The sequence below is a fragment of the Mustela lutreola genome, chromosome 5 (assembly GCF_030435805.1).
Source record: "Mustela lutreola isolate mMusLut2 chromosome 5, mMusLut2.pri, whole genome shotgun sequence".
Taxonomy (NCBI): Eukaryota; Metazoa; Chordata; class Mammalia; order Carnivora; family Mustelidae; genus Mustela; species Mustela lutreola.
This window is the reverse complement of record NC_081294.1, coordinates 61,538,133-61,552,496: the sequence shown is the minus strand read 5'-3', so window position 1 is coordinate 61,552,496 and position 14,364 is coordinate 61,538,133. Positions and strand designations below refer to the sequence as shown.

At 41.8% G+C, this 14,364-nt stretch overlaps 1 protein-coding gene and 1 long non-coding RNA gene across 2 annotated transcripts in view; one reads left to right on the top strand and one right to left on the bottom strand.

Moving 5' to 3' along the window:
• STK10 (serine/threonine kinase 10) overlaps positions 1 to 14,330 on the top strand; it is a 119,260-nt gene extending 104,930 nt beyond the window's left edge. Inside the window, exons 18-19 of the mRNA XM_059174299.1 lie at positions 902 to 1,015; positions 11,861 to 14,330. Coding sequence (XP_059030282.1) covers positions 902 to 1,015; positions 11,861 to 12,001 — 255 coding nt within the window. The 3' untranslated portion in view covers positions 12,002 to 14,330. The remainder of the gene's footprint in view (positions 1 to 901; positions 1,016 to 11,860) is intronic.
• Positions 1 to 14,364, bottom strand: part of LOC131831912 (uncharacterized) — a 74,823-nt gene that overhangs the window by 5,783 nt on the left and 54,676 nt on the right. Inside the window, exon 2 of the long non-coding RNA XR_009353862.1 lies at positions 877 to 1,081. This is a non-coding gene — a long non-coding RNA (uncharacterized LOC131831912). The remainder of the gene's footprint in view (positions 1 to 876; positions 1,082 to 14,364) is intronic.

Sequence of the window (14,364 nt, the reverse complement as noted above, 5' to 3'; positions counted from 1 at the left end):
TAAAGGGCCACTCCAAATAGCATCACAGTGGGGATTAGGGCTTCAACATATGAATTTTGGGGAGACACAATTCAGTCCAAAGCACACAATGCAGTGCTATTTAAAAGAGTGAAAATTAAGGGGTGCCTGGGTGGCTCAGTGGGTTAAAGCCTCTGCCTTCGCCTCAGGTCATGATCCCAGGGTTCTGTGGGATCAAGCCCCGCATCGGGTTCTCTGCCAGCAGGGAGCCTGCTCCACACCACCCCCCCACCTGCCTCTCTGCCTACTTGTGATCTCTATCAAATGGATAAATAAAACCTTAAAAAATAAATAAATAAAAGAGTGAAAATTAAGAGCAACCTAAGTGACCAGATGTAGGGGAGTGTTCGAATTTGATGAATCCACACTGGGATACTGTGTAGGCATTGAAAATGATTAAGAAAAATGTTAATTCTTTGTAGAAATATTTACATTGTAATGTTAAGGGTTGGGGGAAGCAGGTGTCAGAAGTGTATAATATAGGTTGAGCTGAACAACATCTAAATTTTTGCAGTGGGTGCCTCTAGTGGTGGGATTTGGGGACTTATTTTTATTTATTGTTAATAGTTTTATAAAAATGACATAAGTGTTCATGTTGAAGAATTCAAACAGTGCAAAAAAGCACCAAGAAGAAAGATGCAAATTACTGTAGCTCCCACCACATAATAAGAACTATTAACGTGAATATTCTGAAATATTCCTCCAGGCGTTTCTTCATATCTGTGTATAATAGGTATAGAGTTTCTATAAAATTATAATCAAGGAGCAGAAGTAAGAAATGAATAATGCTGATGTCAACAGGTCTATAGCATGAAGTCTGTGTTAGCCCTTTGCACCTCTGCCTTCTGAGTTTTTTACCTGTTCTGCCTGGAATTTGTTCCAGAATGAAAAGTGTCACCTCCTGGTAGAACATGAAACTCAGAAGCTGAAGGCTCTAGATGAGAGCCATAACCAGAACCTGAAGGAATGGCGGGACAAGCTTCGGCCACGCAAAAAGGTAACCATGTCTGGGCTTGTGGGCTTGATGGTAGGCTCTCCTCCATGCTGAGGCACAGGTGTCTGCCTACAATGTGAATACAGATATAAATAAGTAACAGATTTATAGATTTACTTGAAGAAATTGGCTCCTAGGTTTGTGGATGGCTGGTAAGTCTGAAACCTGCAGGGCAGGTTGGAGATTCAGGGAAGAGTTGATGTTGCAGTTGCGAGTCCTTGGACAGTCTGCAGGCAGAATTCCTTTTTCCTTAGGGGGACCTCAGTTGTAAGGCCTTTGACTGTTTGGATGAGGCCCACCCACATTCGGGAGGGTAGTCTGCTTTACTCAGAGTCTACAGAGTTAAATATTAATCACATCTAAAAGTTCCTTAACGGGGCGCCTGGGTGGCTCAGTGGGTTAAGCCTCTGCCTTTGGCTCAGGTCATGGTCTCAGGGTCCTGGGATCGAGCCCCACATTGGACTCTCTGCTTAGCGAGAAGCCTGCTTCCTCCTCTCTCTCTCTCTCTGCCTGCCTCTCTGCCTACTTGTGATCTCTCTCTCTCTCTGTCAAATAAATTAAAAAAATCTTAAAAAAAAAAAAAAAAAGTTCCTTCACAATGACATCTCCCTGGGGGTTTGACCAAACAACTGGGTGCCATGCCATACAAGGCTGACACATAAAATTAACCATCAGAGGGCCTCGGTGTGGTCAGTTATAAAGTGGATGTGGATATTGTACAGTGTGATGAAGTCCACAGCCAGCCCCTAGTAAAGGCCAAGGACATACTTACTTCCTTCCACTCCCAACCTCTCTGAGGAGAGAGCTGCCCTAACTGCCCTTGGTCAGGTTTCCAGAGGCCCTGAGGTTTGTTCTGCCATCACACATCTGCTCTGCTTGTTCTAACTGTGGTCTGGACAAGAGGCAGCTGCCCACCTCAGCTGCCTGATGGCCCTGGAAGTCCTTGACGTGAGGCTCCCCTACCTGTGCTAATGGAGCTTTCTGTCTGGAAGCTGGCCACAGTCCCAGACCTTCCTCTTAGCAGGCCCATGTTCATCATTTTCTGTAATCACGGCCTGTTGGGACTTTTGATACTTGACAACTCAAATCAATAATGCTCCTGCTAACATACATTGACTCTGGTATCAGGAAATAAATGTTCATTTTGGTTCTCTTAACCTGGGTGTTCTATACCCTTGGCACGTCCTGGGAGAGAGTTTGAAAATGAATGATCACGTTGCCTCTGACAGCTGCCTCATATTTGCAAGGCACCTGGGTTTAGGGGAGGCACCACAGTGTATGTCTGGACAGCCATACTGGATTTTGCTTGTGGGCCTGCTATTATGCAGAATTCTTTTATAATTTTATTTTTTAAGATTTTATTTGAGAGAGAGAGAGGTGGGGGAGACCCCAAGCAGGGGGGAGGGGCAGAGGGAGAGGGAAGAGTGAGCTTCCTGCTTAGCAGAGAGCCCGATGCAGGACTTGATCCTAGGACTCTGGGATCATGACCCTAGCTGAAGGCAGACGCTTAACGAACTGAGACACCCAGGCATCCTATTTTATAGAATTCTTTGTAGAACTGCCTGTCATTAGCTACCTGGGTTACTGTTGGAACATGGGACCAGAGTGATATGACTTTTTTATACTCTTGCATTATAATTTATAGTCTTGAGTCTTGAGCTATACAGGGGCAGGGGAAGTGACTGTACACTATACAATAATTTTAGAGAAATTCAGACTTACTTCTTTCAAATAAGTACAGAATATCTGGTAGCATAAATAATTTAAGTGTTGGTTGGGTGACAGTTAACACAGAATATGGCCTCAGACAAGTCTTCCCTTCCCAATCTTGCTTTTTAGGGTATAAAATGTAGATAACCTTGCTTCCCTTAAAGCAAGTGTTAGTAAACTATTGTCCATGGGCCAAATCTGGCCTACCATCTGTATTTATTAAAGTTTTATTGGAAAACAGCCAAGCTCATTATTTTCCATATTGTCTCTGGCTGATTTTGTACTACAACGGCAGCTGAGTATTTGTGACAGAGACCTCACAGCCTGTAAAGTGTAAAATATTTATAATCTGGCCCTTTACAGCAAAAGGATTACAGATTCCTGCCTCAGGTTATATAAATGAATGTATGGGGTAGGCAGAGGAGAACAGTGATTCAGAGCACAGGCTTTGGAGTAAGACAGGCATGAAGTAAAGTTGTGGCTCCCCTATTACTCTCTGTGAAACCCTGGGCAAGTTATTAAACCTCTCTGCTCAGAAAGTGGTAGCTTTGATAACTAAACTGTTATACCTATAGCACAGATCACAAACTGAAACTGGCTTACAGGTATTAGGTTTGGCCAATATATAGAAACTTAAAAGTTTTTTTGAAACTTGCCAACCTTGGGGCGCCTGGGTGGCTCAGTTGCTTGAGTGTCTGCCTTCAGCTTGGTTCATGATCCCAGGGTCCTGGGATCGACCCTTACATTGGGCTCCCTGCTCAGCAGGAGCCTACTTGTCCATCTTCCTCTACCTGCTGCTCTCTCTTGTGCTGGTGTGGTCTCTCTCAAATAAATAAAATAAAGAAAAAAAAAAGGAAAGTTGCCAACCTTTAGATTAAGCACAGGCATACCTGTTTCATTATACTTCACAAACAATTGTGTCCCCCCTTCAAAACTAATGGTTTGTGGCAACCCCATGGTGAGTATATCCACCAGTGTCATTTTTCCAATAGCATTTGCTTACTTCATGTCTCTGTGTCACATTTTCATAATTCTTACAACATTTTGAACTTTTCATTATTATTATGGTGATCAGTGATCTTATTATCATACTTGTTTTGGGATGCCATGAAAGTTGACCACAAAAGATGGTGAACTTCAAAACAAGTCTCAATAAATTTAAGAAGACTGAAATCATATCATGCATCTTTTCCAACCACAAGAGTATGAGACTGGAAATTAATCACAAGAAAGAAAAAAACCTGAAAAAATAGGAAGTTGTGAAAACTGGACACCATATTACTGAATAAGTAATAGGTGAACGAAGAAATCAAAGAGGAAAAAATGGACACAAATGAAAATGAAAACACACTGGCTCAAAATCTTTGGAGTTCTAAGAGGAAAATTTATAGTGATACTGGCTAATCTCAATAGTGATACTAGCTAATCTCAAGAAACAAAAAAAAAATCTCACATAAACAATCTAAAAGAGCTAGAAAAAGAACAAAGCCTAAGGTTAAGAGAAGACAGGAAATAATAACCATAAGAGCTTTAAATGAAATTGAGAATAACAGATCGACAGGAAAAAAAAATCAATGAAAACTAAGAGCCACTTCTTTGAAGAGTTAAACAGAATGGATAAACTTTTAGCCAGTCTCAGCAAGAAAAAAAGAGAAAGGACCCAAATAAATAAACACCCCAGAAATAGAAAGGGTTACATGAGAATAGTACAAAACATTATATGCCAACTAGAAGAAGTGGATAAATTCCTAGAAACAATCTTCTAAAACTGAATCAGGAATAATTAGAAAACCTGAACAGACCAATTACTGGGAATGAAATCGAATTGGTATGCAAAAAGCTACCACCACCACCAACAACAAAAACCCAGGGCCAGAGGGATTCACAGTGAATTCTACCACACATTTGGGGCGCCTGGGTGGCTCAGTGGGTTAAGCCGCTGCCTTCGGCTCAGGTCATGATCTCAGCGTCCTGGGATCGAGTCCCGCATCGGGCTCTCTGCTCGGCAGGGAGCCTGCTTCCGTCTCTCTCTCTCTGCCTGCCTCTCCGACTACTTGTGATTTCTCTCTGTCAAATAAATAAATAAAATCTTAAAAAAAAAAAAAAAAAAAAAAAAAAGAAATGAATTCTACCACACATTTAAAGAAGACATTATTTTCCTCAATCTATTCCAAAAAATGGAAGAGCAAAGAAAGCTTCCAAGTATATTCTAGGAGGCCAGAATTAATCCTGATAGTAAAACAAAGACAATTCCAAAAAAAGAAAACCACAGGCCATATTCCTGATGAATAACAGATGACAAAATTCTGAACAAAGTATTAGCGAACCACACTCAACCATACATTAAAAAGATCAGTCAACATGATACATATCAACAAAATGAAGGATAAAAGTCATATGATGATCTCAGCAGATGCAGAAAAAGCTTTGACAAAATCCAGCATCTGTTTGTGATAAAAACTCTCAACAGAGTGGGTTTAGAGGGAACATACCTCAACATAATAAAGGTCCTATATGAAAAAGCCACCGCTTAACATCATCCTCAGTGGTAAAAAACTGAGAATTTTCCCTCCTAAGATCAGGAATAAGACAAGGAGAATGTACCCACTTTCACAACTTTTATTCAGCATAGTAGTGAGAATCGTAGCCACAGCAATGGACTTAAAAAAAAAGATTAAATACTTCCTTACCAATTTGGATGCCTTTTAATTATTACTATTTGCAAAAAACATAATACTATCCATAGAAAACCCTAAAGACTCCACCAAAAAAACTATATTAGGAGTACTAAATCAATTCAATAAAGCTGCAGGACACAAAATTAATACACAGACATCAGTTGTACTTTTATATACTAATAACACAGTTGCAGAAAGATAAGAAAGCAATTCCAGGGCACCTGGGTGGCTCAGTGGGTTAAAGCCTCTGCCTTCGGCTCGGTCATGGTCCCAGAGTCCTGGGATCAAGTCCCGCATTGGGCTCTCTGCTCAGCAGGGAGCCTGCTTCCCCCTCTCTCTCTGCCTGCCTCTCTACCTACATGTGATCTCTGTCTATCAAATAAATAAAATCTTAAAAAAAAAAAAAGCAATTCCATTTATAACTGAACCACAATGAATAAAAAACCTAGGGATGAACCAAACTATAAGACATTAATGAAAGAAATTGAAGATAACAAAAACAAATGGAAAGATATTCCATGCACATGGATTGGAAGAATTAACACTGTTAAAATGTCCGTATTGCTCAAAGCAATCTACAGATTCAGTGCAGTCCCTATCAAAATACCAACAGTATTCTTCACAGAACTAGAATAATACTAAAATTTGTATGGAACCACAAAAGACCCCAAATAGCCAAAGACATCTTGAAAAACAACAAAACTGGAGGTATCAGAATGTCACATTTCAACATATACTACAAAGCTGGAATAACCAAAACAGTATGACATAAAAACACACACACAGATCACTGGAACATAATAAAACCCAGAAGTAATCCCACACTTACATGGTCATTAATCTATGACAAAGGAGGCAAGAATATACAATGGGGAAAAGACACTCTCTTCAATAAATAGTATTGGGAAAACTGGACAGCCATACAAAAGAATGAAAATGAACCACTTTCTTACATAAAAATAAACTCAAAGTGGATTAAAGTCCTAAATCTGAGACCTTGAAATCATAAAAATCCTAGAAGCTAGCAGAGGCAATAATTTCTCTAACACAGGCTGTAGCAGTATTTTTTTTTTTTTTTTTTTTTTTTAGGTATCTCTCCTAAGGCAAGGGAAACAAAAGCGAAAATAAACTATCGGAAATACCCCAAACTGAAAAGCTTTTTTTCATAGCAAAGAAAAACATCAACAAAATGAAAAAGCAACCTACTGAATGGGAAAATATATTTGCGAATGATATGTCTGATAAGGAGTTAATATCAAAATACATAAAGAGCTTAAACAACTAAACACCAAAAACCCCAAATAGTAAATGGGCAGAGGACATGAATAGACATTTTTCCAAAGATAGACATTTGACCAACAGATACATGAAAAGATGTTCAACGTCACTAATCATCAGGGAAATGCTAATCAAAACCATAAGCAGGTATCACCTTGCACCTGTCAGAATGGCTCATATTAAAACGACAAGAAATAACAAGTGTTGACGTGGTTGCAGAGAAAAAAGAGATTTTGTGCAGTGTTGGTGGAAATGTAAATTGGTGCAGCCATTGTGGGAAATAGCATGGAAATTCCTCAAAAAATTAGAAATACCACATGATATAATAATTCCACTACTGGGTATTTAGAAAACAAAAAAGTAATTTGAAAAGATATATGCACCTCTATATTTATTGCAGCATTATTTACAACAGGATGGGAAAGTAACCCAAGTGTCCATCAATAGATGAATGCATAAAGAAAACGTGATGTACACACACACCGGAATACTACTTAGCTGTGGAAAATGAGATCTTTGCCATTTCAGACGTGAAGGTCTTATGCTAAGTGAAATAAGTCAGACACAGACAAATACGGTTACATTTCATATACACACACACACATATATATAAAATTACATGTGAATTGAAACAAAACAGAGTAGACAGAAAGCAGAAACAAACCTGTAAGTATAGGGAACAAACTGATAGTTGCCACAGAGGAGAGGGGTGAGGGGAAGGACAAAAATGGGTAGAGTGGGAGATAGAAGCTTCCAGTTGTAGAATGAATAAGTCAGAGGGATAAAAGTTAAAAGCATTGAGAACACAGTCAGGAGTATGAGAGTAGCATTATATGATGACAGATGGTCGGTACACTTGTGCTGAGCATAGCATAATGTATAGACTTGCCAAATCACTGTTGTACACTTGAAACTAATGTAACATTGTGTGTCAACTATTCAATAAAATAAATCATAAAATACACTTAAAAAAAAAAAAAAAGACGGCCAACTATTGCATATCTTAAGACTGCTCCACTAACTTCCCATTCCCCTGGCTCTCTCCCTTTCTCCTCAGGCCTCATTCCATGAGACACAGTAATACTAAAATTATACCAATTAATGGCCCTACCTAGAGTGGACTTTCAGTGTTCAAGTGAAAGGAAGAGTTGCATGGCTCTCGTTTTAAATCAAAAGCTAGACATGATTAAGCGTAATGAGGAAGGCAATGTTTAAATTTGAGATAGGCCAAATACTGGCCTCTTGCATCAAACAGTTATAGTCAAGTTGTGAATGCAAAGGAAAAGTTTTGAAGGAAATTAAAAGTGCTACTCTAGTGAATACATGAAGGATAAGAAAGCTAAACAGCCTTATTGCTGAAATGGAGAAAATTTTTATGGATTAAACCAGCCACAAATTCCCTTTAGCCAAGGCCTAATCCAGTGCAGGGGCCTAACTAACTGTCTTCAATTCTGTGAAGACTGAGAGGTGAAGAAGCTGCAGAAGAAAAGTCTGAATTTAGCAGAAGTTGGTTCAGGAGGCTTAATGGAAGGAGCTGTCTCCAGAACAGAAAAGTGCAAGGGGAAGCAGCACATGCCGATGTAGAAGCTACAGCCAGTTCTCCAGAAGATGTCGCTGAGAGAATTCATCAGAGTGGCTACACTAAGTAACAGATTTTCAACACAGATGAAACAGTCTTCTATTAGAAGAAGAGTTTATAGCTGGAGAGGAGAAGTCCCTGCCTGCCTTCACAGCTTCAGGCTGACTCTCGTTAGGGGCTACTGCAGCTGGTGACTTCAAGTTGAAGCTAGTGTTCATTTACCATTCCAAAGATCCTAGGGCCCTTAAGAATTATGCTCATCTGGGGCGCCTGGGTGGCTCAGTGTGTTAAGCCGCTGCCTTCGGCTCAGGTCATGATCTCAGGGTCCTGGGATCGAGCCCTACATCGAGCTCTCTGCTCAGCAGGGAGCCTGCTTCCCCCTCTCTCTCTGCCTGCCTCTCTGCCTACTTGTGATCTCTCTCTGTCAAATAAATAAAATCTTAAAATCTTGACCCATGGGTCAAGAGTAAATTTGACTTTCAAGTGTCCTAATCTATTCTGTGTTCCTGAAAATGGAACAGCAAAGCCTTGATGACAGCACATCTGTTCACAACATGGTTTACTATTTTAAGCTCACTGTTGAGACCTGCTGCTCATTGGCCATGCACCTGGTCACCTGATGGAGATGTACAACATGGTTTTTTTGTTTGTTTGTTTTTGAGAGAGAGAGAGCGAGAGCGCACACATGAGCATATGTGAGCAGGGGTGTGGGGCGCAAAGGGAGAGAGAGAGAGAATCTTAAGCAGGCTTCATGCCCAGCACCGAGCTCAACATAGGGCTCAATCTCATGACCCTGAGCTGAAACCAAGAGTCCAGACACTTAACTGACTGAGCCACCCAGGCGTCCCTAATGATGTTGTTGTTGTTATTATTTTTTAAAGATTAATGTTTTCATGCTTGCTAACATAAAATCCATTCTGTAGCCCATGGGTCAAGAGTAAATTTGACCTTTCAAGTGTCCTTACTTAAGAAATACATTTCGTGAGGTTATAGCTGCTGTAGACAGTAATTCCTCTGATGGATCTAGGCAAAGTAAGTCAAAAACCTGGAAAGGATTCACCATTCTTGATGCCATTAGGTACACTGATGATTCATGAGAATAGGTGAAAACATGAAGATGAACAGGAGTTCAGAAAGAAGCTGATTCCAACCCTCATGGATGACTTTGAGGGGTCCAGGACTTCAGTGGAGGAAGTAATTGCAGATGTGGAAACAGCAAAAAAGTGAGAAGTGGAGCCCGAAGCTGTGCTGAATTGCTGCACTCTAGTGACAAAACCTAATGGATGAGGAGTTACTTCTTATGGATGAACAAAGAAAGTGGTTTCCCAAGATAGACTCTACTCCTGGTGAAGACTTAAAATGACAAGAAACAATTTAGAAATACCACATGGTTAGTTGATAAGGCAGAGGCAGGGTTTGAGAGAACAAACTCCAATCTTGAAAGAAACTCTGTTGTGGGTAAAATGCTGTCAAACGGCATCACATGCCATGGAGAAATTGTTTGGGAAGGGAAGAGTCCGTCACTGTGGCAGACTTCACTGTTGGCCTTATTTTAAGAAACTGTCTTGTATGTGAGCTATACTTCAATAATAAAAATTAAAAAAAATAACTACACTTACCATGGTGAGCATAGCATGATGTACAGAATTGTCAAATCACCATGTTGTACACGCGGAAGGAATATAAACATTGTATGTCAATTATATTTCAGTAATAAAAAGAAAGATTGCCGCAGCCACCCCGACCTTCAGCAGCCATCTTGTTCAGTCAGGAGCCATTACTAGCAAAACATTACAGATTGCTAAAAACTCAGATGACAGCATTTTTTAGCAATAAAGCACATTTTAATTACGGTATATATATTGTTTTTTTAGACCACGCTGTCGCACACTTAAGACCATAGTATGCCATTGACATAACTTGTTTTGGTAAACATGATTTTTATATGCACTAGGAAATTAAAAAAATTCATTTGATTTACTTTTGTGATATTTGCTTTATTGTGGTAGTCTGGAACCAAACCCACAATAGCTGCAAGGAATGTCTGTGTAGGGAAAGTTTACATAAAAATCTGAGTTTTCAGTTTTTTTGAAAAACCAACTCTAGCAATACTGGGTTTGTCATGCCACATGACAGCCATCAGCTGGAGCTAAGAAGAAACGGCCCTCTTCAGACACAGTGTGTGCTTGTTACCTCACCACAGTCCCCACCACTCCTTACTGCCTCACACCCAGCTCTCTTCACTCCTTCAGTTCACTTGGCTGCCTCCCACAGGCACTGGATTTTATAACTTGTTATAAAAGCTTAAACAGTACTATTTTCATCTTGCTTATCTATAATGTTTGGTTATCACAAACACTTTAATATGAATACATCCAGCAAAGGAGAACTTCAGCTAAGATTCTATGTGAATTACCAGAAGGCCACACTAGCTGGTAATAAGAAAGCTGAATTCTTGTATGACTTTAACTCATGTTCTTTCCAGTACACTTTGCTTCCCTTTTTAATTGAATGCCTTTTATTGAAGACCCCTCAAGACATTTTTTTTGTAGGACCCAATTTATCTAGATACACTTGGATGTGCCCCAGGGATGCTCCTGTAGTAATGGTCAGCTAGACACTCTGCTTGGAGTTACCTAATATGTTTTAGCAACACACAGAACCTCTGTCCTGCCATAACTACCACAAGTTTTCAGAATCAGAATCAGAATCTCAGGGGTGGGGTGTGAAGGTCTGTGTATTTTTTTTTAAAGAAGATTTGATGGAGAAAGAGAGTACAAGCCGAGATAGTGGATGAGGGAGAAATAGGCTCTCTGCTCACGTGGGACCCGATCCCAGGACGCTGGAATCATGACCTGAGCCGAAGGCAGACACTTAACTGACTGAGCCACTCAGGTGCCCAAGGCACATGTATTTTATTTTTATTTATTTTTAATTTTTAAAAAGATTTTATTTATTTATTTGACAGAGATCACAAGTAGGCAGAAAAGCAGGCAGAGAGACAGAGGAGGAAGCAGACTCCCTGCTGAGCAGAGAGCCCGATGCGGGGCTCGATCCCATGACCAGAGCTGAAGGAAGAGGCTTTAACCCACTGAGCCACCCAGGCACCGCTAGGCACATGTCTTTTAAAAATAACTCCCTGGATGATCTCTGTGGGGCAGTGCTCTCATTAGGAACACTATGTACTTGAGCATCTCTGTCCCCACCAACTCCCATCCCCTACCTCCCTACTGTCTGCTGTTAAAAAATCTGTCCATTTTCTACCTTGGGTCTTTCTCCATTCATTTGGCTGCTTCTCTGCCAGAAGATTGGCATCTGCCCCTTTCCCCCACCACATTTGTGAGAGGGCATTTCACAAACTATAGCCCCTGGCCCACAGCAAACTCCTGTATGGTTCTGGCAGAATGAAGCAAGAGGTGGTAGCTATCTGCTGGGTGACCGGCTCTGGGAGAGGAAAGAGGGAAGACTGAGTTACCATGCACTAAAGGCCTGGGGTGGGATGGGGGATTTCCAGAGAAGGCCACTTTGGTGGGGGTCCTGTATTTAGGAGACCTGTGTCCTGTGGGATATGATTGAGCTTTGTCTTCCCTCTCGTTGTCCTAGGCACTGGAAGAAGATCTGAACCAGAAGAAGCGAGAACAGGAGATGTTCTTCAAAATGAATGAGGAGACAGAATGCCTGAACCCTACCACCCCAAATAAGGCCACCAAGTTCTTCCCCTACAGCTCTGTGGATACTTCTTAACAACCAGTTGGGGTGGTGGGTGGCAGGCTGGTGGGCCTCCAAGGCCCACCCATTCTCTGTGAACAAGTAACTCAGGACCCCCCCTTCCCTCTTGCTTCCATGCCAACTTGAATCCAGCCCCTTGCCCTGTGCTACCCCAGCTGTGCCCAACAGACCCATCCCCGTGCTCCTTAATTCTCGCTCACTTATGGAGGGCGAGGTTTTATTATGTGTTATATGATCTTAATATATATTCTTTTTGAGCCCTACATCCCTTCAAGCTTTCAGTGAGTGGGGTCAGAGTCCAGGAGAAATGGTGTTCTGCAGCCTTGAGGCCCTGCTGTTTGCCAGAACACTGGGTTTGCTGTCTGTGGACACAAAGTGCTGTCGCTGATTATGATGAGTTTGTTCATATTGTGATTTTTGCTGGCTTTGCAGCCATTTCTTTGTAGTATCAGACAAGAACCATGGCTCTAAGCAGCCCTTTCGGTTCCTAGTGAAGCCCACCCTGCAGCCAGCTGCCTCAGGGTGTGCCCTCATCCTTCCAGTAACCCCCAATTTGCTTTTCTCTTGAGATAAGGCCATAGCTACAGCAGTGGGATGGAGGAGAGCCCGAATGGTTCATTCTGCTGGTCTTGGGTATTTCATGCCATCTTGTGCCCCCGACCCTACTTCCACACATACACACATGTGGCCCCCTGGCATTACCTAGGCTTGCCTCTCTGCCCTAGGCCTCTTGTGCCAGGTGGGCTGAAACACATTCACTGCCTGAGCCTGTGCCCCTGAGCATGTGTAGGTGGAGCCAGGTATGAAGTGTGCTGGGTGCTGGCATAAATGGTACAGGCTGAACTGCCAGTCTGTGATTCCCTCTGGCCCCGGCACAGGCTCCTGTGTTCAGGGATAAATTCTACATCACAAAAGACTATGTCTAGGCTGTTCCTATCTCACACCTGCCCATCCAGTCTACAGGTGATATGGGGAGGCTGCTTCCCTTTGCCTCTCCTAGGAGGAGTCTGGCCTTACACTTGAGACACAGGCTGGTGGTCACCGGGATTTCTGTTGAGGAAGAAAAAGCCTCAAGGAGAAGTGTAATGCTTTCTGTCCCTAGCAGCACAGTGGATGCAGAGCTTCTGTACCTCAGATTTGAATCCTGGGCCTTTGGGTTACTCAGCTGGCCTCCTACAGATTCTGAGTCCCAAAGGCTGGAGGATGTAGATAACCCTAATGCTCAAATAGGCATTCAGTTTCTCTACAAAGAAAACTTCATTCATTTTGATTTCTAACTTAAATATAAATGAATGGCTTCTATACCTGCTTTAAATAAAACTGAAGGCGGTTTTGAGGAATCCTATGGATGCTATATTAAGTCTGGGTACTCTTTTGCTGGTGATGGAGTGGCTAACATCCAGGGAGGACTTTTTCTTTCACTCCTAAATGTCTAAGGCTTGATGCTTGGTTCTAAAGCAATTCTCTTGAAGTGATCTTGGCACTGGTTAGAACTGGATCTTGGGGAGGGAGGGTAGCCATTCAACAAGAAGGGACTCGGGGTTCCTAAGGCCTATGTACACAGTGAAGAGGCTCTGGGGGCTGTGGGAAGGCGGGTGCTCTTAAATTAATGAACATTCAGCTTGCCTGCTTCAGTATTTGACCCAGATGGGATAGTTTTCTGGTCTCACACCCTTATGAGATAAGGGAAACCATTGTCCCCTTTTATTCCTTTTGGTGCACAGGTGCTGGGAAAATATGAACTAGCAGCAGTGTAATTACAGAACACTGACCAAGTTCCACCAGACAAGGTCAGCACTGGCAAATGGTCAGGCAGGGCTGACTTTGGCTTTGTTTACAGTGTTGCCTTTTGCAGCCTGGGGTGTGAGAATGAGTATTTAGGTGAAATGCCAGTTTCATAGTTCAGATGGAAGTCGTTGATCATGCCCTTATCTGGCTTATCATTCACATGACTCCTTGACTCTTGTTCAGGGAGTTGCTGCTTCCCTGTTCAGTGCTGCCCATGGCCTGATAGCTCCCCTGTCCTTTCTGGACGGGGGCTGGTTGGGTTCTCCAGCCTCATGACGGAGCCAGCGTGCATGCCCATCAGTGAGAAGGCCCACACAATATTTCTCATGCCCTGTGCTAATGTTTCCTCTGTAAGGGACAGATGGAAGTGTTTCTTGTTTTCAGTCCATTTTTGGCAGAGTAAATATAACTAACTTATATTTTCCCTTTATAAAGGATAGAAGTTATTTTTATGTCAATTCAAAACTTTATACAAAACTTTTGTAAAATGTTCTCTGCAAAGTTTAACTGCAAGAATGTAAATATGCTTCTAATAAAATAACAAGATGAGAGACTATTTACATTTGTGGTTGTTCTCTTAGAGTGGGGTG